General features: G+C 37.7%; 1 protein-coding gene across 1 annotated transcript; it reads left to right on the top strand.

Moving 5' to 3' along the window:
* LOC145777080 (aspartate aminotransferase-like) lies at positions 1–23,348 on the top strand. Its single transcript, XM_082588368.1, has 13 exons — positions 1–109; positions 2,349–2,476; positions 2,754–2,891; positions 3,537–3,664; positions 4,607–4,670; positions 9,487–9,526; positions 11,783–11,873; positions 14,654–14,753; positions 15,708–15,787; positions 17,338–17,420; positions 17,705–17,858; positions 18,268–18,343; positions 22,944–23,348. The coding sequence occupies exons 1-13, from the start codon at positions 30–32 to the stop codon at positions 23,093–23,095; spliced, it is 1,314 nt and encodes a 437-aa protein (XP_082444494.1). The 5' UTR covers positions 1–29; the 3' UTR covers positions 23,096–23,348.
* Positions 23,349–24,729: the final 1,381 nt, after the last annotated feature.

The following is a 24,729-nucleotide window of genomic DNA, read 5'->3' as shown; positions in this document are numbered from 1 at the left end:
AGATTGAACTGTAGAAACAACATTTTATTATGGATCAATCAAAGTTTTTAAGAAAGGACTTGGTGCAATATGGAGCTGCTTCCAATCTGCAATTTAATGAACATATCAAGTCAGTAGATCTCAGTTTATAGCCTAGCTATCTTTAAAGTTGGGCATCTGCTATTTCAAAAGTAGCATGCTACTTGGCCTAAAGTAGCGCATGCTACTGTTACCAATTGATAAAATTAGCATACTACTATTACTTCTCCCGCTACTTTTGTCTTAAACTTACACAGGAAGCAGCTTGTGATATCAAAATTGCTGAGTCCTGTCTGATTTAGCTTCAGCATGACTTTTCCATTAGTAAAAGTCCCTCCATGGCTGCCCTGGAAGAGAGTCCTGGAAAAGCTCAAAGACTTGCTTCTGGCTGACAAAAGGCTTCCACAATTGACTTTTTTCGTATTTCTCCGATGTTTCATATGATGGCACCAACACCAACAGTCACACCAAAAAATACATCCTTGAAATCATGACTGGTGCTGGTGTCAACGGGCCTTGATTTTTCCCTTAATAGTCAAATGATTTCTGCTTTGATTTTTTTATTTATTGTTTCCATAAAAAATCTCCTAAAATAAAGTTTTTATTTTTTTATTATTTTAAATTAAAAAGAAGCGGGAGTGCGACTAAAAGAAATGTAGCACCTCTCTGCTACCATTATATTACTGCTTCCATTACATTGAAAAAAATAAGCACCTCTACTGCAGCCGCTACTTCAGCAAAAATGTAGCAGCGCTGCCGCAATCAAATCAGTAGCGGCGCTACGAAAGTAGCATGCTACTGCCCACTTCTGACTATCTTAATTTGTATTCATTGTTGCAATGTTGCTTGTCATGTTGAACTCTGTTAAGTAATTGCATATCACTTTACAAATTTGTAAATGTTTTGAAGTCTGGAAAGATTTGGTGAAAAATAGTTTGGTAATCACTTACAGTATGAGCAATTTTTGCACAGAAGGATTGATTGTAGCATAGTTAACTTTGGCATTTCATGAAAAATACAGATAAATTTTGTTTCATTATAATACTTCAGAATAAATTCGTTTAAATAATCTAAGTAATTTGAATAATCTACCCTAAGTAATGCCATTCTTGTAAAATTGTGAAAAGGCAGAAGAGAAAAAAATATTAACCATATGTACAGTACTTTATTACTGTTGGTAGCCTACCTAGGTTATTTTGGTTCGTGTAAGATGGATTTAAATGGATTTGGCTTTTTATTTCTATTTCTCTTATTCACCTAAGGTATCACTTTGGTGTTTTCGATTACGTGCAGGCCTCGAAATTCACGGCGGACATCGGACATGTCCGCCGTCACAGCATGTGATGTCCGCGGGAAGTACCATGTAGATCGGTCATATATGTCCGCCGAGAAATAACACAGGAACTAGCGATACAAATCGTCATTGCATAGCACGAACAATTGTTGCAATAATATATTTTCCAGCGCATTCTAGCGCGCATCTAGAAAATGTAAATACTGTATCCCTTAGTTTCCATTCAAGGAGGAAAACTTTTGATTTTTACGTTGCTTCAACGATTGATGACATTGAATCGGCGTAACAAAGGTGAATTCTTTGCTAAGAATCGATAGGAGTACAGGTACTTCTACACTAATCACGTGCAATTTAGTTCAAGTTTTACGTCGCAATGTCTGGCTTTGATCTCCGAGTAATAATGATACGGCAAGGTTGGTTCCTAAATTAGATTATACGAGTAGGCCATTACAGCAAGATGCAACAAAATTTGTTAAGTTTTGGTATTATAGTAAGAAAGAAAAGACCCAAAGAAAATTCACTTTCGCTCACATGACACGCAAAAATAAACTTAAAGAAAAAAGCCTGTGAAACTTTGCACAGCAGAAAATAGTAGCGTTAGTGTAAAAATTTTTCGACTCCTGCCGAGAGCATTTGGACGCAATAAGCCACACGACCTCGTTCGGGGGAAGTTAATCAGTTATGTGACGTATTGACCAGCTACACGGCGCTTTGACTCTTCAAGCGCAAGTTGTTGGTCTGATGAAAGCCTTTCAGAGTGACTTTACTGAATTTTTAAAAAGCCTTCTAAAACTGTCGTTTTAGTTCTGAAATGGCGAAGAATTGTTATCAAGACAAAGTAATTAAGCATGAAGATCGACGGCTAAAACTGGTGTGTCCGCCGTGAGACTTGATTTGTCCGCCGAGATAGCTGCTCAGACCGGACACGTTTGTCCGCCGTCAACAAAAACGAATTTCGCGGCCTGACGTAATAATTTTTGTTTTTAATACTTGAGTAAGTTGAGTACCGTATCTATATATATGTTTGTTTCAACAGAAACTTGCAAAGTAAGGGAGAAAAAATTCATCATTTGGGTTTTGGGCAGTCTCCTTTTCCAATTCCCAAATTTGCCCAAGTAGCATTGAAAAAATATGCCCATGTTGGACAGTATCTTCCAATTAGAGGTATTTCTTACGTCTTATTAAATGTGAAATCAAGTAGGCTACTTGTATTATTATAATAGGCTACTGACTTTATATGACAAATATTCAATGTGTATTAGCACAAGCGTGGGGAAAACTAATTATTTCAACCATCCTTTTTGCATATAAGATCACTGAGTCGTGAGGCTAAAGAATTAACTGCTTTCTATTTTAGATTAAAATCTCTAGTTACTGAGTGGTGCTTTCCATGGTGGATTTTTTGTTGTTGATGAATATTCATGCTACAATTTTACTGTAGGTTTGGAAGAATTAAGAAAAGTTATTTGTGAAATGCATAGCAAAGAAGATAACCTTGATCATTTCCATAATGACAACGTCATAGTTGGCCCTGGTTCCAAAGAGCTCATATTTCTCTTGCTCAGTGTTACCAGTGGAGGTAGGACTGAGTTTTACTAAAAATTCATGTGTTTGATTGCTTTTTTTTATGATGTTGTGCTGTTTGCTTTCTATTACAATTATTTGAGGTCACTAGTGTGAACTTTTCCTTGAATTCTTCTATATATTCATTTTTCAATGTGTGCATCTTGCAAGTCTAGTAGCTATGAGATGGCTCAAGAGATAACAGTTTTTCAAGATACTGTTCCATCTACAAATCACCTGTTTGTTTGTCGTATCCAGGCTTACACCCGGTAGTTGAAGATTTAGATTAAGTGGACGGGAAGGCGAGGAAGCCAATCTTCGTGTCCACCTTCAGGCATGCCTTTAAGTGTCCTGCCAAAGACACAGCCACATGGTCTTGAGCGGTGTCGAACCGGCGACCTTTCGATTGCCGTTTCAGGGTTTTCACCACTCGGCTATACAAATCACCTAATAGGTCCTAATGGAAGGCATAGTAGAGCAGTGTTAGATGAAGTGACTGACCTGGCTTTCCATCACCTGTTTTAAAACCAAAACATTGTGTCTCACACAAAAGAAGAAGATATCGTACTTTGTAGTATTTTTCTAGTTTTTAATAACAATGTATTTTTTAAGCTGAGAAGGACAATACCAGCTCACGTAAATTTATGTTGCTTGTTGGTAGATGTTTTACTTCTGGCTCCTACATGGACTACTTACATGGCCCAAGCTATACTTTCAAGACACAAGGTGCACAAAGCTGCCACAAAGTTTGAAGACAAATGGAAGTTGACTCCGTCTATTCTTGACAAGGTTTGGAACAGTGATTGTAATAATTTTATGGACGATGGTTGAGTCTTTGGGGATGCAGTTGAGCATAATATCTTCATTCAGTGATAAAATATGAAGAGCAAGTATTTTGTCCCTGTCTGCTTACAGTAAATGCTAGCTTTGAAGGTTTTCTTTCCCAGTGTTGTGTCTGGTATTTAGTGCTTCCAAATATATACGAACCTTTAGAATGAAAATTCAGAAGCTTAACACCCTTTTCAGGCAATGAATATTTATGGTATCGCATACACACTGTTTGTTTTTGATTTTACAGTGTTTTTTACCCAAACGCATACAGATTTTTACGGGTCTGCTATTATTCGCCGAGACTAAAAGGTGTTACTTTTTTTAATTTGGTTGTGTTTTTTGTTGTATTTATGCAAGAATTTTTTTTGGATTACCCAGACTTGAAGTTGCACTGCGTAATCCCACCACATGCATGACAGAATAGACATGTGAATGATGTGATTACATATGAAAAAGTGAATTTTTTTGTTTTAATGAAGAAATTATTTTAATTCATTATCTGTGAGCAACACATTTTGTTATTTGAAGCTTGTAATATTCGGCTTCTAAGAATTCAATATTCTAGCATAGCTGAAGATTCTATTATCATACTATGCGAAATCGATTCTTAAATAAATTACAGTAACAGGTTAGATCGTTGTGCAAATGCCAGCATTTGATGAATGCAAAATAGCAGTGTCACATTAGGGTTGTAATGTTTTCACAAATAACACAAAGTGGTAAAAAAATTTCAATTGCTGAAAAAGGGATGAAGTTGTAGTTTGCATGCATGAGCATGATGCTTCTATATTCACAACTAGTGATATGTTTTTTTTTCTACTTTTATTTTATTACAGAGTTACAGTACATACAGTACTTTGATCTAGTTACAAACCAAAATGCTTAAAAATCTTACTTTAGATTTACCAAGAGAATGAAGTGAAAGAATACAGCATCTTGATACTATGCAATCCTGACAACCCAAGTAAGATCTAGGCTACTCTATATCTTAAGTAATCATTTTATTTTGCTTCAGCCTCCTTTTTATTTCATATTGCGTCACATACTGTTTCCTTGTGACGGTGGATGGTGTAGCAGATCGGAATGGCCCGTTTCGGTGAGTCCGATTCGGTGAGTCCGATCCTTATTCGGTGATTTTTTTAATTTTTTTTTTAAATTATCGGGTACCGTAGCCTAATATCATTGCCGTTTTAGGGTTAGAGGTTAGGAACTCACCGAATCGGACTAACCGAATCGGACTCACCGAATAGTAGCAGACCCATAGCAGATAGGCTAAGGTGCTAGCTTTCCAATAATGCAAACCCGGCTCAACTCTCGGCTCAAGCTGGTTGTTGAAAAACATCACTCATCTCATAATTGGTTAGGTATTATAGTTGCAAATCTCATCTTCTGGTTCCCTCAGACTTAGTAACTAAGTATATATATATATAGGACCTTTTAATCAAATGTAGTTATTACTATCTGAAGCCTTTACAAATTGTTTCACCTAACGGATCATCAGAAGGTCTGAAAAAACATGTAAACAGTAAAGAATCGATAATTCTGAAAAGATATTAAATATTACAACTGTAATTTAATCTGCCAAAAAAAATCTCTAAACCTGTACTTCCTGAGAAGATATTAAATATTACAACTGTAATTTAATCTGCAAAAAAAACCTCTAAACCTGAATTCCTGAAAAGATATTAAATATTATAACCGTAATCCAATCTGCAAAAAAAAAAAAAACTCCAGAATTACTAAGGACAGCCTCCATCCGCCACGATAAAGTTTCAATCAATTTGTCCCAATGGAAACCAAGCAACATGATGGCAACATCTATGACATCACAAAGAAGCAAAATGCTTGTTATGATCGGCGCAACCTGTAGTAATCTGAACAGAATGAATAAAAATTGTTTTTAACCTGTAAAAATTAAATGAGATTTATAACCTGTAAAAATCAAATGAAATTTAATTTTTTTCAAAATTATAACCTGTAAAAATCCCAAGGAATTGTGATGATGTAACCTGTAGTGTCCTGAACAAATGAAATAAAATCTGTTTATAAACCTATAAAAATTAAATGAGATTTATAGCCTTTAAAAATCAAATGAAATTTTAAAAACCTGTGAAAATCAAAAGGAATTTATTTTATTTTGAAGTACTTGAGTTTAAATTTGTTTCTATGACGACATTTGCCGACCAGTTCCGAACGCTTGTTCAAAAGGTGGCCACTATCAGCCTTCAGAATGGCCAGCTTTTCAGCCAAACATAGGCCACAATTGTTACGACCACCACCACTATAAGGCCGAGCACAGCTGTGGATGGACCAAGTTATTTTAGGATCAACACCCTTGTCCTTAAGGTCCCAAACTGCCTTAGATAGTTCGGTGCTGTTTCGTTTAGACCTATCCATGAAGGTACATTTATGGTTGGAAAAACGTTTTTTAAAAGTAGTTTCGCAACAACCAATGTAATTAAGAACCTTCGGGCTGTTATCAATGGTAGCTTTGTAAACAATGGCCTTCTGCAAGCATTGCCCATTCAAAGGACAATCTGGCCTCACCCTACAATTGCAACCAGGCTGCGATGGTATATTATCAGCCTGCAATATTGCTTTATTGTGGGAGGATATGACGCTTGCAACATTCGGAGTACAATTGTAGCTCAGCTTAATAGTAGGCTACTACGGTTGAATATTTTGTGCAATCTATGAATCTATGATGGGGTGGAAAGTGTATGGAAACAAGTTTGAAAAATTCCTTACCAATATTGCTATTAACCTGCAAGCTGAAAGGAGGGTTAAACCATAAAATTTTCCGGCTCCTTTTCCTAGATGTTCGTAAGTTATTAGCAGGGTTGTAGCAAACTCTCTCCGCAAAACCACTTTTCAAAAGGGCATCGTTATAAACAGATGCGGTCTTATCAAATTCATTTTGGCCAAATGATGTGGCGGACAATCGCTTTGAAATCATAATCGGGATTTGTCTCTTAATGTTGGGTGGGTGATTGGACTGGGCATGGATGTAAATTGGATCATTATTGGGTTTTCTATAAGGCCAGAATTTACCAGATAGCAAATTCAAAGTGACGTCAAGAAAATCAGTTTCAATTAGACCAGTATCCACAGTAATATTTAAGCCATGTTGTTTAAATAATTGAATGACATTCTTTCTTAAACGATCAATCTTAGGGCTGGATGTCAACAATAGGCGTCTCTGTCAACAATAGCAGAAAGTTCGTTCAAAAGAAACAAGCCGACCAACTCACAAATCTCAGCACCATCAAATGAGCCCATTGTAACGTCAAACAAACCATCTTTCTTAGCCCAAGTTTCACCACCATCAAAAAGCAACGATTTCCTAGCATGGAAAATTGTTTGTATGATACAATCATCCAAATCCATAAATGGTTTGGCAAACTCAATTGCTTTACACAAAAGTTCCTCCGTAATGGATGGATAAAAATCAACAATGTCAAATTTCATAAAGGTGCATTGACGTTTAGATGGAATAGCCTTAAACCAGGATAACACAGAGTCTGTGTTTTTCCATTGATTCAGTCGTGATGCATCACGGATGGTTACGTTAATAGAGTCCAAGTATTGTTTACTTATGCGGCCAATCTGGGACTTGGAAGGGTTAATCAACCTGCATTTAGGGTTCGATGTAAAATTTGGTTTATGATCTTTTAGCGTAATAAACGCTGGTTTGCTTGATACTTTTTCAACCCGATCATCAACCTTTAACGCCTTGGCAATCTTTTTAGCCTCAGTATTGATCGTGTCACTGATAGCAGGATTCACCTTTTTGTATTTTGCCGATACATTATCATTAAGTAATTTTTTATAATCCTGGGTTTTAACTTTGTATAAGTTAGTAGTTTTATCTGCTGATATCAACAGATCCGTAGAGTTAATAATATTCTTAATGTCATTAGTTAGTTTTCTCTGAAAAGAATTGTAAATGGGTTTGAACTTAATACAGTATTACGAACCATCTCGTATAAACCATTCTCAAATGGTATCAAAGCACCATGCTGTGGAGGTGTTCTTTCAGTCGTAAAGCCAAAGTTATTAAAATGCTCAGACTGAGAAACATCCTGCTGGTTAAGATCGAAAAAATAGGCCTTCCAACGTAAACGTTTAATAAAATTTTCAATCTTACCTAACATCGTCTTCAAATATCGATCTTTACTTGGAATTTTATATTTTCCAATTTATTAATTCTTTTGCTTAAGTCGTGTTCAGTCTTTCTACATTTCAAATGTTGCAGAAGCTAAAGAATTTTTACTTAGTTTGTCAATCGGTATTTTTTTTGTTAAAAACTATCTTTTTCGGTAATGTCAATTTCTCAAATTTGACAAACGCTGGATGAGCGCAAGCTCTTCAAACTTGCAAGGAGAGAAACGTGTGACTTTTGAAAAATAGCAACACCAAATAAGGGTGGTATCTCGGTAACTTTGCACTGAAAGAGTTCAACCAACCATGCTTTCCACTCACTAAAAAGGCTTGCAAGACTTTTGGCCCTGGACATCTTTTCCAAACTCGTACTTCGTGTTATGATGAAGTCTTGGCTGTGCTTGTCTTTTTTTTTTTCTGCTTTTATTAATTTGAAATCAAAGACATGTGGACACAGCCACAAGAGCAAAGGAACCAGCCCAGCATCTTTTCTGTATATGAAGAGCCCAGTTCCAAAACCGCTTAGGCGCCACTTTTACCAAAATTGAGTTTAGAGTGTTATTAGGTAGAGTATTACCATAGGTACCTACTATCCATTCCTTTTTTTCCAAAACCTTCTCTTTCTGCTTCAAATTCGACACTAAAAATTGCGTTTTCTTCCAAAACCGCTTAAGCGCCATCACACTTTGTTTCCAAAACCACTTGTATCCACAATTAACCAATCATATTAAGCCATTGTATCACGTGACATATCGCTGATTGTTAAACCGTTTTCGTCATCGTTTCGTAATAAGCAGCAGTGTTACCATTTGGCAAATTTCACTACCAAATTCGAGATTTGGCAGAATTTTACGTTGTTTGGCAGTAAATTTTGAGTTGGCAGAACTTTGGCAAACATTTTTGGTGAGTTGACAGTCAGTCTCTGGTCAGTTTGGCAAAATTTGAAATGTGTTTGGTAGTTTGAAGCATCTACTATCTGGCAACACTGATAAGCACTGTTGTAGGCTTGCAGCCTATTGTTGCAGCTACCAACGGTGCTCAGACTGCTTAGTATAGCCTACTTGAGTTTTATAACTGTGTTTTTTTGCTTTGTTTAAAGTGAATTTGGATTGTGGTGATGAATTAGTGGTGGTCAGCTTGGAAAAATGGTTTCAAAAATTGGTTTCTGTCATTCTGGCAATTTTTATTCTCCAGTTTATTTCCAAAACCGCTTATATCCACATTTCTAATTTTATAAAAAGGCGATTCTAAGCCTTCTAATATTCCTTAGATCTGGACAAACGCCATGGCTCAATTCAGTAGGTAGTTATACATCGTTAGAAATCAAAAGCGCATTACATTTACCAAGCGAAACTGTCATAAACGTTTTTCGTGGTTTTCTCGAAATCACCGAAAGTGGATGTAAGCGGTTTTGGAAACAAGCTCTTCATATATGGCTTTGCAGAGTTTGAGTGCTATTACACGTACTCGAATCTAACCTATTGTGGATCAACTCTTTCCTTGAGAGCAAATTGTTTTTTTTTAACAAATCTCTCTACCAAACTTGTGTTTTTTATCATGTGTTTGAGCAAGCTTTGTTTTGATATTTGATATAGACTATTGATTAATGTGATCAACAGCTGGAACTGCGTATACAAAAACCGAATTGCAAGAACTGAGGTAGCGTTTAGCTTAGCCACGAAACAGAATAATTTCTGCTTGGTCATCTTTCCCTTACTGCACGGCTTGGTTGCGAATGATTGTGTATTGAGGGAATTAATTAATCGTCAGCAGCTGGTTAGCTACTGAAAGCAGATGGCCATGGTCTCCCCGCATTTCTCCCCCTTGGTTTTTTTTTCGGTCATTTATCGGTCATTGACCGATTTTTTAGCAAAATGTCCGAAAAAAATATAGCCAATTCGGTCAAAATGTCCGAAAAAATATATAGTCAATTGACTATATATGACCAAAAATGACCGAAATAAATAAAATTGACCGAATTTTTTCAAGTCATTTCGGACAAATGACTGAAAAGTCTCAGCGAAAAAAGAAACCCAGCGGCCCCCGACAGCAAAAGCAATCATTTTTACATTGACTCAACAGTCAACATCAGGCAGACGTTTAATCAATGTAAACACGATTGGGTTTGCTGTCTGCGGAATGGCCCGATTCGGTGAGTCCGATTCGGTGAGTCCGATCCCCATTTGGTGACTTTTTCAATTTTTTTTTTAAATTATCGGGTACCGTAGCCTAATTATCATTGCCGTTTTAGGGTTAGGGTTAGAGGTTAGGAACTCACCGAATCGGACTCACCAAATCGTAGCAGACCCGCTGTCTGAGCAACACCTATCTTTATCTTTTTTTTTTTATCCTGAGGTGAAATCAATCTATTTTTCAATATCAATCTACTATATATCTTTTCTTTGATCTTCCTGTACTGGTCTTCCGGTTTCTTGGAGTCTACTCCGCAGTTATTTTGCTTCCTCTGCTCCTCGTCTTTCCTACTACACCACATGGCCAACTCATTGTCACTTCACCTTTTACCACTTCAGTAACCTTTTTTTCCTCCTGTACTAGTTTCATTTTTGACCATGCTGAGTTGCTGACATTGTGTACGCTTCCTTCCTTTGTCTGTTTCTTCGGCCTGCTGCCAGTTTTCTTGTGTGTCGCGTAGTGAGTGGCCGTGTTTGCGCTTCATTGCTTAGGAATGAAAATATTTGTGCATGATTTTTCACTTCAAGCTAATATTGGAATATACTTATCTGGAAAAAGCTACTGTTGCAATCATGTCTTATTTAACTTCGTAGTTTCTTTTGATTTTCTTCGATTTTCTTACAATGGTGATGCATTATAATTGGTATATATATATAGTTAGTGCACGGTTTTACGTCCTTTGTTTTCCGTATTGCGAGGGTTGGACGTCAGAAAATTTTAATCCGGCTTGCATGCTTCTAAAATACGTGATGCAGTATTTTGACAGTAGTTTAAATGTCCCGGAATGGCCCGTTTCGGTGAGTCCGATTCGGTGAGTCCGATTTGGTGAGTTCCCTATTCGGTGAGAGCCTTTTTCGGAAAGTTCCCTATTCGGCGATTTTTTTTTTTAATTATTGGGTACCGTAGCCTAATTATCATTAGGGGTTGGGGTTGGAGGTAAGGGTTGGGGTTAGGGTCTTATTTCAACGTTTAGCGACGTTAAAACGATGTAAAAGCGGCAATGATAATTAGGCTACGGTACCCGATAATTTTCAAAAAAATGGCAAAAAATCACCGAATAGGGAACTCTCCGAAAAAGGCTCTCACCGAATCGGACTCATCAAATAGCAGCAGACCCTAAATTTCCATTTAGCCAATTATTTCTTGTAGTTCTTTGTGAGATTCATGCATTTTTAATGAAATTTTGCTCTAATTTCCTCTGTTTTTTGGAATGTAAGCCATTGGTTTGTTGCTTTTTATAGGGTAAAGGGTGAATAGTTACAGGTGAAACAAAAATGTGAAAACAGAATAAAGCTATTTCATCCTTATTGGGATCACCAAAAGGTCCTTACTCAATGAATATACCCAATTCCACAGCCCACGAAATGTCACTAAAGCAATTAAAACAATTTGGATGTTTCTACATTTAGCCTACTTTCGGCTGTGTGTTTACCCCAACAAACCAGCATCATGAAGAAAACCTGTCTCTTTTGCAGCAACACCGGATCAAACCAAAGTGTGAACTGTAGTGTTCGTAAAATCGGTAACATGATATTATATAAAGGATACGGAAAACGTTAATTGAATAAATATAATCAGAGTACGTTGATATAACGCATTACTTTTTAAATATTTGGGGAGCTAAGACGGAAAAAACAGAGAAGAATCGAGGCAAAAAGTAATTACTGCTTGCACTGTTAAAAATTTTTGCTTTTTTTCATCTTGTTTATCATTATTTTTCAGTCAAAAATTTCGCAAATACAAATTGCTGGTTGTGAGTGACGAAATTTATTCAAGACTCTCTTTCCAACGTAACCATGTCAGCCTTGCCAAGGTAAGTTGATAAAAGGCGTGATGCCGTGGTGGGTCAATCTTAGTCTGGCAGCTCATCTGTAGTCAAATCAAGTAGCCTGTGGGAGTTCCATGACCTTGTTTGCCTGACAGATTCCTCGGTGCTCGCAAGCTTCCACACGACGACAGCGTGTCGACCCTGATCATGGAGGGTTAGTGCAGTTATCACACAAGATGTTTCGTCAGTAAACGCCATATTGACTAAATTCCTGAGTTCTATACGGATTCGATGAACAAATGCACAAAAGTTTCACACACAAATTTGCAACTTATTTTTGCATTTTGGTAATTCTACGAGACACTACTCGACTTTTCACATCTTACCTTTTTTCACTTTTATGTATTTTCTATTTTCAAGAACGTGTGAAAACTACATTTTGCATGACATATTTTTGATGAAAACGCCAGTTAGCGTACACAATGGCTGTGGTATAGATTCATTTGTCACATTTTTCCAACTGTTTGACAGCAATTTTTTAAACGCCCTGTTTTCTTACGTTTTACTGCTTCCGTCAGATGACACTAAGGTTATAACATCACCGAAGTAAAAAAAGAGGAAGTTTAATTTAACCCATTAAAAGCCGCCACAAGTTCCCGTTGCTCTTTTAGGTGATATTTCAGCCACAAAGTTGTATTGTCATAACTTTTTAATTAAACCAAAAAAATCTGGTGATTTTCCCTTTTTTGATGCATTTTTTTGTTTGCCTAAGGACACCGGCCACATGGGAAAATGTAAATCTTGCGATATCTTAACAGAAGCAGGTGTTTGTTTCGGTAAAAATTTGTCAGATCTTTCTTGAAGAACGTTTCAAAATTATTGTATATACATATTATATTCACGGTAACCATCCGCGTAGCTAGTGGGAGGGCGGTCCTCCCCGGTCGGCAGCTTGTGGGCGGAAGAATTTTTACATGTAAACAAAAAAGCATAGTAAAATTCTTTTTTGAAACGGATTTGGCTCGAATTCTGTTTGCTGGCTCCTACTTCACGCGATCAGGGGTGGAAAAATCATGGTCCACCTCGGCGGCACAAACCCTAGCTATAGGCTACGCCACTGACAGTCGTCGTCGTCAGCTCCAGCTCGTGTCCGAGCATTGGTTTCGTCTTCAAATCGAATTTGGCTTTGAATGGTGATGTCGTATATATGGCTTTGGAGGCCCAGTCTATGATGGAAAAGACGTGGGTAAAAGTCACATTTTATGGAGGGTGGGGGACGTGGTAGTTTTAGCTTTTCTAGTGTTTCGTTTTTCTTAAGCTTTTTGTATCCTGTTTTTTTTTCGAAAATTTCCGTGCCTTCCCAAGATCTTTTTCTCCAGAGTGATCAGTCACTAGCAAGTTGTTCCCATGAATCCAGATGAATGTTTGCATGGTTGAGGGAGACTTTCAGCTGATCTTTGTATCTCATTTTTAGTCTTCCGGGGGAGTCTTTTTCCTGCCTCTAGTTCACCATAAAGCATTATTGGTGGAAGCCTCGTTGGGTCCATTCGCATGACTAGTCCTGTCCAGCGAAGGCGGTGTTGCAATATGGTGGCTTCTGAACCGGGCAACCTAGCGCGATCAAGGATTGCATTGTTGGTGAGACATTCTTCCCAACGAGTGCCTAGCGTTTGCCTCAGTCTCTTCTGCTGGAAATTTTCAAGACGTTTGATGTCACGGCGGTATAATATCCAGGTTTCACAAGCATATAGAAGGGTGGATAGAACGACTGCCCGGAGGACAATAAATTTTGTGCGGATAAATATAACATGGTTGCTGAAAACACGGTGGTTAAGTCTTCCATAGGCACAATGTTCTGCTTTTATACGATGTTCAATATCCTTTGACAGTGTAACAAACAGCCAAAAAAATTTGGCCATGTGGCCGGTGTTCTTTTAAAAGGCAACAATAAATATAAAGCAAAATAAACAAACAAAAGAAGCAAAACCTTACACAAATTAGAGTGTAGTAGGAAGCACAATAATATAGAGTGTCAAACTATGAAGAGACATAATTCGTATCCATTACTAATAGGCAATAAAACTTGCATGTTCTTCCCCACTTCACCTCTTCCGGCTCTTCTTATTTTTCAACAATCTTTAAACTTTCACAAAATCCAGAAAAAGTACGCTGTTCTCAAATATTTATCAGCACCTTCTAAAACAGACCCTAAACAACTACTAGCAAGCCCTAAATGATTCAAACAAAATAGGATGATGCAATACTAAGTCATTCAAAACCATGTCCTTTTGAAAGGACACCGGCCGTAAATGGATTAAGCTAATTTCAGTTGGACTGCCATCCGCTTGCCACAAGTGTGACTGTATTTTCTAAAACTTTAATCCTGTCACTGTGCGCTGCCTCCGCACAGGTAGTACAAGTTGTTACTGTGGAACAGTGAACGACGTTGCCTAAAATGTAATTTTCAGTTGAATTTATTCAGACTGATAGAGCTTCGGTAGAGAGTTTGTCTTGTTGAACCATAGCAATACGAAGCCGAGCAACGTGATCAAGTTTAACATAGGCTATTCAAGTTTATTACAATTACAGAAACACATGAGATAACTACGCAACAAATTAAATATCGAATGTTAACAACAAATTAAATAACGAACGTTATTCAGACTTTTTGCAAAAAATTTGCTAAAGTAAATATGACGAGTCATACCAAATCTGCAGGTAATCGTAGCTACACTATATAACTCTATCATAGTTCATCTTGTTGAGGTTGTAATTGTAAATATGGCAAGACATCTGCTAATGTATTTTGAAACGTTTTTCTTTAGTATTACCCTGAAGGAACAATACTCTCATGTGGAATATCGAAGTGGGCTAGCTGTGGAGGATGGCGTCTGGGCTATCACATGTTTCCTGATCAGCTTCAAGGTATGTTATACTAGTGATAGTTTTAAAATGCGACCTGGGCTGTGTGAAATCATCCTCATAAGTTTAACTCGAGAGTTAAATTCTAGGTTTATTTTCAATTGCAAATTATGATGTGTTGGTAATGGTACAGGTGGTAGTTTAACCATATGTGACTTGTCAAGAGCATTGTAGATTTGTAGTATTGAACAGTACATGTGGTAGGTTTCTGAGTATTACATGCCGTAGTCAGTGACTACTCGCTGTTTTGACTCATTTGCAGTTGCAATTCTTTCTACGTGGAGCTGACTGCACAGTCCAAAGTTGTACCGGTTGGTACAATTCATGGGGTAAAATATAGACTATCTTCAAATGCAACTATTTGAAATGCCATGACAGATCGTAGATTTTGCTGACTGCCTTTGGATTTATAAACGTCCAAGCGTAAACAAACACTTGGCAGACTGATTGGTCACTTTACAGTGAAACCACATTTCTTTTTTTGGTCATTTAAGATTCCGCTTGATTTTTAATTATACATGTTAATTATATTGTCGTATCCGGGCTTACTCCCGGTAGTTGAAGATTTAGATTAAGTGGATGGGAAGCCAAAGAAGACAATCTTTGTGTTTATCTTCAGGCATGCCTGTAAGTGTCCTGCCTTACCAGGGCTCTCACCACTCGGCTATGCAGCTGACGAGTGCATGTTCATTCGCAAGTTCACAAATTCTCTTCGTAACTCATTATTTTGTTTTACGCTCATTTCATACGTCTATTATTTCTTGTGTATGCTTCACTCATCCCATGTTTACAGCTGAGCATGCAATCCAAGATGTTAAAGATACCGATTTTTTACTTTTATTTGAGCGTGTTGGCTCATACGATTGTCTATTCAATCGCTACTTGACAGGTAACAGTTCTGCTCTGTGCAATCGCTGTGAAGGCAATTCTAAAACAATAGATTGTTTTATTTTTCAGCGCTCGGCAATGCGGTGGCTAGTGCTGCTAGTCAAACTTTCACCTCTGCTTCAGCGCCAATTCAGTATGCTGCAATAGAGGTAACATGGTTGAAGCAACGTTGTGTGATGTTTGATCATGATCAAATTTTTAAGGAAAAGCTGTTTCGAATTCTACCTTGTATAACTGCAATTATAAATCATTTTTACGAATTCGCCTACATTGGCACATCTAACTGATTAAAAAAAAATGTCACCATAGTCTAATTCTAGTAAATTTCTTTTCAGTGTTATAAATTTATGTTTTTGAATATGTTTGTAATCTAAATTGTGCTTGTTACCTAAACTCTAAGATTGATTGTCCATGTCCAGTGTTGAGTTTTCATTAAGCTACCTAGCATAAGCAAAACCGAACCATGTGCAATGTGTACCGCACTCTTGTTTACCATATGGATCATGTTTGATCAGCTGGGACCTCCCACATGAACTCTTACATTTTGTTCTGTCCTTTGTTTTTACTAGAACTTCCGCCATGTTTTTCATTCCCGTAATTTGCTTGATATTGTCAAAATCTTTCATTTTTTTGTCTTTACCATACCGCATTTGCAGTACTTTAATGGAAGCCACACAAAATATTGATACTATAAATTTCTTCCACGATTTTTGAAAGTAACCAATGAACAATAATATGTGAATGCAGGCAAAAGACATTATCTGATTTTGGTCAGCATGATGGCTGAGATATCCAAATTGAGTCTCCTACAAGTCAGCAATTGTGAACTGAGCAAATGGCAACTGAGCTAGCAACATTTCAGCAAGTGGCTGAAGTTGGCAAATGATGAAACTGAGCAAGCCGAAACTTGGCATATTTCACAAGTCAACAAATTCAGTTTAGCAAGCGATGACCAAGCAAGTCTGAACTGAGCTAGTAAACCTTATTTGCTGACTTGACAGTAGGTTAAATGTATATACTTGCTCAGCTGAAGCACTGGCTCAGGTGTCACATACCGAGTGGTCTGACCACCACCCAAATTCAATTCAAGCAAAATTTCTTACAAATAGTCACATCAAGAAAATTGAAATGTTTGGACGCACGATAAGCAAAACTCCTTTCAAAGACGATTAATAAAAGAGAAGATAAATGGTAAAAGAAACAAAGGCAGACTAAGAATGATTTGGACAAAAAACGTTGGACAAAATGGACAAAATTAACTTATGAAAGTGCAGTACGAACAGCTCATGGTCGAAAACAATGGCGCATTGTATCGAACCCTCCACACAAGGAAGGAACATAATGATGATGACTGAGAACTGAGAAGCTTTGTGCTTATCAAGAAGCTTTGTTATGTCATGATTTAAAAAAATAGTTCTACTATCCATCATAATGAGGCCCACCTGACAAAGTCCCCCTTTTTTTAGTGAATCTTGCTAACTAGGAATGTTAAGAATTGAATACTTTCCAAATAACTGCTTGTAATTTTTGTTGTTTGTAAACTGTCTTATTTTTTACCGTTAAAAGGAAACTTATTGATTGTTTTATAAAGAACACAAAAAAAAGTATAAGTCCTGCTTTTATTTGAATAAATGTTCTGTTAGATTTCCCACCTACTCGATATCCTTCTAAAAGACATTTCTTTATTTACTTCCAATAGCTGATCAAGTACGACCAAAGGAGTGAAGAATTTGTCTTTCACTGCAGCAGGATGTTGCAGGCGGTCGCTTCTTTTTGCTGCAAGTACGTTCTGTTGTAGAAAATTTTTAACACATCTATCCCTGACTTTAGAAACCATGTGTGTGTCCTGACTATATAATGCTTTTCGTTTGTTTTAAAAGCTGGTTATTTTCTCCTTCGGATCGTTAATTTAAAGATTATATCAGCTTTGACGCTTCTTAATCACTGTTGTATTGCTGTTTTCAGATTTTTTTTCAAGGTAAACTGTATTATCTTGTGTTGTTAGTATTGTACCTACATATCTTACAAATAACCACATTAATAAAAATATCTTCTGTTTACTTCAGAATGTTGCGCCAGGAAGGAGTGAAGGTGGCATCACCATGTTCAGGCTACTATATATTTCCTGACTTCGATGTCCTTAGGGATGGTTTGGAAGCTAGAGGAATTAAAACCGGAAGGGAGATGTGTGATGCGTTACTTCAGGAGACCGGGGTCGCAGTAAGATTATGTTGCATGATAAATTGATTATAATAATATATTTGAAAAGGAATGGAAAATGTCACAGCTTTCAAAGTTGCAATTGATGATGCACTGGTGGTAACATCTTTTCCGGAAGCTGGATGTTCTGGCTAGAAAATTGCAACTCCGGCCGGAGACTGAAGCTTTTTTTTATTAACTTCAAATATTTATCATGCACAAACATAAATGTGCAGTTGTGCACCTCAGCAGTAGCTAACAAGCCACTGCAGACAATTACTTGGAATGGATGAGTAGGCTACTTTAATTCGCTATTTATCTAAAAAAAATATTTTTTTTTATTATTTTACCTCAATTGTAACACAACTCCGTCAAATCTTGGATATCATCTTGTTAAAGACTGAAAATCATTGTTTCATAAAAATTCCAGGTAATGGCTGGAGGACCTGCGTACTTACATTCAGAAAGAGACCTCACAGTGCGTCTGTGCTATGTTAATTTTGATGGTAAGTCTTCTGATATACCTTGTTGCATTAACATTTCTGAAAAGTAGCTCATTATAAAGTTTTCAAATTAAAGCACATCTTTACGTGATCAAATACGGTTTTGTTCTCAGCACTACGTATACCTTTGCATTAATATTTTCTTGGTAATCGTAAGGTGGGGAAGTTACTTTGAGAAAATCTTCGACTAAAAGTACAATTGAGTGACCTAAAGGTAGAGTGGCCCAAGTCAACTTGGACCGAAAATGAGTTTTTGCTTCCATAGGAACAACAAAAGATGCGAATTTTTTTTGGGAAAATTGGGAAGTTCTATCGTTAGAAAAAAATATGACCCAAGTAAACTTGGTTCATCACTGAAAAAAATTACAAATCCAACAGTGGCCCAAGTCTACTTGGTTTGTATTTGTTATCAAAACTAACCAATAGTACAGTGGACCACATTTACTTGGTTTGCAATACGTGAAGAAAATTACAAAAGCAATAACAGCTGAACATCTGTAATAACAGTATACTCTTCCACAACTTAGTAAATTGAGTTGGCATGGTAACAATGACACTTGTCGGAAACCCAGCGTTGCAGTACTGTTCCAAAATAAGTCAATGGGGATTTGTCTCTGCATTGTTGTGTCATAATGCATACGAACGAGCAAGTGTGTTCGCGACGCTGAAATTCCACGTGCAACTGCAAAGAACAAACGCTAGGAATACTAAGGGCCATTGCGCACCAAGATTATGCTGTTATATTACAGGCATACTGTAGACACTAGACAGTGTCTGCTAATTAGAACAGACACAGCCTGCCAGGCGCTTAAGTAGCGCAGCGCGGGAATGTCAGTTTCTTACGCAGTGACACCAAATGGTGGCAGTACGTGAGCGATCTGTCTGGTGTCACCCCAAGGTACTTTGGTTCAGGGCAGAAGGACAGAGATTTTCCGTTGTTCTGGACATGTATCTCAGGATAAGCTTCCCGATTGTGCAGGTGGAAAGCTGCTGCCACATTTTTGGTATGCTGAGTTTCAGTCGCCAGTTTTGGAGATAAGCTGAAAGGGTTTGCATTGCATGTCCTGGCTCAAGGTGTCTTCTAGATTTCCCACGACTTCGTGAAGTGGAGAATTGCCAGGTCGTCCGCATAAGCGCATTTAGCGGAGACTGTGGTTGGCAGGTCGTGGGTGTGGATGTTGAAACGAATTGAAGCCAGGACCGATCCCTGTGGGACGCCGTTTTTCAGACGTCTCAGTCTGCTTCTCCGTGAGTTGCCAGTGGTGAGGGTGAAGCTTCGATTCCTGACAAGTTCCATAATCACACGGACCATATGTCGGTCAGGAAGCAGGTAAAGCAGCTTGCAAGTAAGGCCGCGATGCCATACGGTGTCATAGGCAGCTGTGAGATCTAGAAAGACAGCACCGGCCTTTTTTTGCCTCAAAGCAGTCCTCGATGTTTGGGTCAAGAGGGTAACCTGATCGACGGTGGATTTTCCGCGCCGAAATCCAGCTTGCTCTTTTAGAAGGAGCGGGTTGATGATTGAGTTGACGCGGGCATAGATCAGCCAGACTTTTTGAAAGGAACACAGAGTAGGGATATCGGACGATAACTCCTTGGGTCCTCCAGTGGCTTGTGAGGTATGTGAGGTAATCACATTATACAACAAGTAATCACATATACAACAAGGATGGCAACTACCGTACTAAAGCTCTTCTCCAGATTTTTGGGATTGTAAGGTGGTGTGCTAAGAAAGCTTTCGCAAAATGAGAATCTGGAACAAGTATTTGGAAGGTGATTTGGGAATGTAACTAGAGTCTTATCTATAGTGAAAGTGTTCCAATTTAGCGCAGGATTCGTGTTGAACTTTGAACAAGCTAAGGCAGTGCATGTTGTAGCATACATACATAATGCAATATGATTGACAAAATATCATCATCAGTCAACATGCATAACATAAAATATTATGAGTGTATAAATTCCATAACATTAACAAAATAGAACTTAATTCCCATCTCTCTGTTGGTTCTTTATTCGCATTATACAATAGCTGATACCAACAGCCCATACTGAAATTTAATGAGATAATTGTCTGGTTACAGGGCAAGGGAAGTTTTTATCGGGTTTATCCTTGAACCACTGGAATATTGCTTTCCATTTTCACTCCATGCTACCGGGTTTTACATATTGTCATTTACACTTGCATTGAAAACTTTAGAGTGAATCGTCAATGAGCACATGTCTTTACTTTTGATGCTACTGAGGATACCAATTGAAAAACGGAAACATGCAAATATTTATAAACCGATGTAGATCAATTTAATATACCTGTACACAGTGTACACCAGTCATATAGTTATTTCAGCAATGTACGGAAGCATGTACTTGTATAATCAATTTACAATTCTTTTCAGAGAATACTTGTTGTATATGTGATTGCAATGAAAGTTACAGCATTTTATTTCGGTACACGACATCTGGGCGAAACCCTCTTGGGCGACAGTCGAAGTGGGCCACGGCTTGTGTGGGTGACGGCCAAAGTGGGCGATGGTAGCGAAAGTTTAGCCGTTCGGAACGGTGGTGACACCTATATAATTTATCTAGTTGCTTTGCGACGTCACGGTTCATCGTGAAGCTTAAGAGAAACCCCTAAGAAAAGAGCCAAACCAAGACCTCCCAAGAGGAATGGCCAAAAAGTGGTTGACATCAGTTTTGAGCGCTCCTTTCCCGTTATCGAAACTTGTCAGTCGCAATACCGATGCTGATGGTGCATTTTGTTGAAACATTTTTCGGTATAAGCGACAGGCAGAAGAATCATCCGGCAACCACTGCAAAGTTCTGATTCCGTGTGACTTCATGTAATGAACGTGGGCACTTAAAATAAAATCATTTACTGCAGTAAAAGCTACTAATTTGCGTGTGGTTAATACAAGCTGTGTCCTCTGCTACTGAACGTCAACTGATAGTTTTTAATCCGAATGCTCTTAACTAGGGGTGCACACACCACTAAGGGGTGCGAGACCTGTGCCTCGGCGGTGCGGGGATGCTGAATTATCAAGGTTTGTTATAATATGACGTAAGAAGCAAAGTTGTTTTACCAGGTTTCAACAAAAATTTCGAACTGTAGGCGACTATTACTTTTCAGCCAATCCTAGGAGGGGGTGCGAGAACTGGTTGGTAATTTCAAGGTGGTGCCGACAAGGCAAAAAGTTAAGAACTGCTGCTCTAGAGATCAGCAGTTCACAGAACACATTGTGACTGACAGTCATTACATTTTAAGACTTGAAGTAACACGAAATCAGAACTTTGCAGTGGTTGCCGGATGATTCTTCTGCCTGTCGCTTATACCGAAAAATGTTTCAACAGAATGCACCATTGTTATAGTCGTCATCTACGTTGAATATATGTAACTCGTGACCAGCGTCACTACATAATCACAGTTCAGCGTTTTCTGGTACAGACGTTGGAATTGATTACCACCGCACTGCGCGTGTAATCAATTGAGTGTTCTGTACCACGTTCCTTAGTTGATTGTTTTGCGTTTCTTTCTTGATATATATTGAGTTGTTTTTGTGCACATAAACCAGTAAGTAACAAGAGGTAAATGGTTTTCTCACTTGGTTGGCTATCGCTACAATTATTATTGTTTATTTTATATTAAACGTCTGGAAATACAACAACCATCAACATCGGTATTGCGACTGACAAGTTTTGATAACGGTTCAGGAGCGTTCAAAACTGATGTCAACCACTTTTTGGCCATTCCTCTTGGGAGGTCTTCGTTTGGCTCTTTTTTAGGGGTTTCTCTTAAGCTTCACGATGAACAGTAACGCCGCAAAGCAACTAGATAAATTATATAGGTCACCACTGTTTTAAACGGCTAAACTTTCGTTACCGTCGCCCACATGGTCCGTCGCCCAAGAGGGTTTCGCCCAGATCGTGTACCGTTTTATTTATGGTAGCTTATTGAGTTTTGATGATGTCATGAGCTAGATCAGAATGCTGAACTTTGAAGTAAAAACGTTTTTACGAAAATTTTTGGTACCAGTTGCTTGCCAAACGATTCATTATATTAAGCGTAAGTCAAATTTATCCTTCCCCAATCCAAAAATATGCGTTGCAATTATCCAGTGGATAAAATTTCATTAAAAGATGCATTTATTTTTTTTTTTTTATTCGAATTTTTTTAGATGGGCCAGTTTACTGTTGGGAAATTATGAATTTTTGCAAAACCAAGTAAACTTGGGTCACTTTTTTTCGCTAAAAATACAAACAGTAGAGTGACCCAAGTATAAAAAAAGCTAATAAAAAAAAAACGTGACGTCATATGACCACACAATTTTCCAAAAAATTTTTTTGTAGTCATATGAATTATTCCCTGTACTTCACTGGATAGATTCAACTTCACCTTCATAGTAAAAAAAGTGCCTAACTTTGAAGTCGATTTACTCAAAATGAAGATTTTCGACTTGGGCCACTCTACCTTTAGGTCACTCAATTGAACAACTAACTTTATACTTTTAACATGTGTATTTTTGTTCTCTTGTAGTATGTCGTTGTGTCACCTCAGAGCGTTTCAGTTATTTTGTTGTTGGATTATTCGCTGCAATCTTGTCTGTCGCAGGAGCGTTTGCATTGAAGGCCAGCAGAGATATTGGGGAAAAGCAACCTCTCCCCGATTCATTCGTCCACGACTATTGCTCCCCAACTGTAGAAGCCTTGAATTTGCTTGTGGATTGGATAACAAAACAAAAGTCTCTTGCAAACATGAAATAGATGACGTTATGTGCACATCGCTTCATTTTTTAGTCTTAATTTTTTATTCCATATGGCCTGTTTTTCTATTTCCTGATGTCTTGCAATAATTTCTTTCCGCTTGCAATTACGAATCGTGTTTTTTCTATACGTTGGTAGGAAGTAGGCTCGTCTAGGTTGCTACAATTATAATTGTCTTCAGGACAATCTGTAATGTTCGACATCATCTTGATGCAAACGGTTTGACACAATAGAAGGAAAAGAGAACTAATCAGTTTGTTTTTGTCATGAACAGCAGCCTAAGAAACTGAAAGCCTCTAGTGCCGATGCCATGTACTTGGCTGGATAATAATAATGTTTTGGATTTATATATTGTCGCTCTGCAACAGCCAGAGATGGACAAGATCACCTGTTTGGGTGATCTTGAAGATCAAGATCACCAAGAATACGTGATCTTGAAGATCAAGATCACTTTCAAGATCAGTTTTTGGGGTACTTGAAAACATGCAGTTCTTGATCGATGAGGGTGCAAAACAAACAAATTTTAATCGTAAGCAACCTAGTTAACCCTATCTGTAGCGACGCGGGGTTTTATAAGGACGCTCCACTCTAGTAGTGAAATATTTCACAGAAGGAAATAAGCTAAAAATGTGAAATTTCTTGACTTTTAGTTTTTGTTCTTTGCGAATTTTCTAAACCTACAGTCCTACACTGGTAATTTTTCTACTTTCCTGCCCTTCACAATAAGCATTTCGCCTCAGGTGGCTAGACATTTTCGTACAATGCTAGATTTAATGTAAGTGCAATTAAATTACTTTGAAATGTAAAAATGCCGAAACATGCCTTATAGCCTATATATTAGGGTGTTTCATTTTTTCACCATTTTTGAAATTCAAAATGCCTGGGGTCCCATCTGGTGGTATTTGGGGAAAAAAGTTTACACCCCAATTTTTTTTCAATTATGACGTCATATTGAGGTGGTCCACGAGGTTTGAAATTTTTGGGCCTCAAAATCTCGAAATTTGGCCGTATCTCCGGAACCACACATCATAGATCGACAAAATTAGTATCAAAATGCGCAGAAGGGTCGGTTTCCTATACCAGATGTAGAGGATATTAAGGTCTATGTGGTTCAGAAAAAAAGTTATTTCAAAAAATCTGATTTTCGGTCAATTTTCTCCTGATGAACAAAGATCAGGTGATCAAGATAAGAAATTTTTCTGTATTTTTCCATTCTTGGAAGTTGCTATTGCGTAATAATAGTCCTTGTTTGTTTTGCGAGAGATGAAATGGTAATTTGAAGGTATTACTATTATAATATTAATGTAACCGTTGAGAAAGAGGTATGCTGCTCACCTGCTTTAGATTAAGTGTCATTATGGCATTAAGGTCAGGTATCAGTATGTCGATGCAAAACTTCAAGGAATTGGAGAGAAATGTGCTTCTCCTTAATTCAGATATAGTCAGTCACTATTTTAACTTGAGGAAGAAAGTAGCCGAAACTAATCCTAAGTTTTTGAAGAAAATACCCCATTTCCAAGATTTGAAAGATGAACTGCTGAAAGATGTAGTTGGCATATGGAACAAAGCTGGTCTTCCAATGCTCAGCAAACAGAGAAACCTAGCACTTCTGGCATACAATCTGCCAAAGCATC

Source organism: Aplidium turbinatum, chromosome 9, assembly GCF_918807975.1.
Source record: "Aplidium turbinatum chromosome 9, kaAplTurb1.1, whole genome shotgun sequence".
In the NCBI taxonomy this organism is placed as follows: Eukaryota; Metazoa; Chordata; class Ascidiacea; order Aplousobranchia; family Polyclinidae; genus Aplidium; species Aplidium turbinatum.
The sequence above is the reverse complement of the archived record's forward strand: the minus strand, read 5'-3'. Positions and strand labels throughout refer to the sequence as shown.

Coding starts and splice junctions, on each gene's coding strand:
- LOC145777080 (XM_082588368.1), top strand. CDS start 30: ATGGATCAATCAAAGTTTTTAAGAAAGGACTTGGTGCAATATGGAGCT. Junction 2,477..2,753: donor ACAGTATCTTCCAATTAGAG/GTATTTCTTACG, acceptor ATTTTACTGTAG/GTTTGGAAGAATTAAGAAAA. Junction 2,892..3,536: donor GCTCAGTGTTACCAGTGGAG/GTAGGACTGAGT, acceptor GCTTGTTGGTAG/ATGTTTTACTTCTGGCTCCT.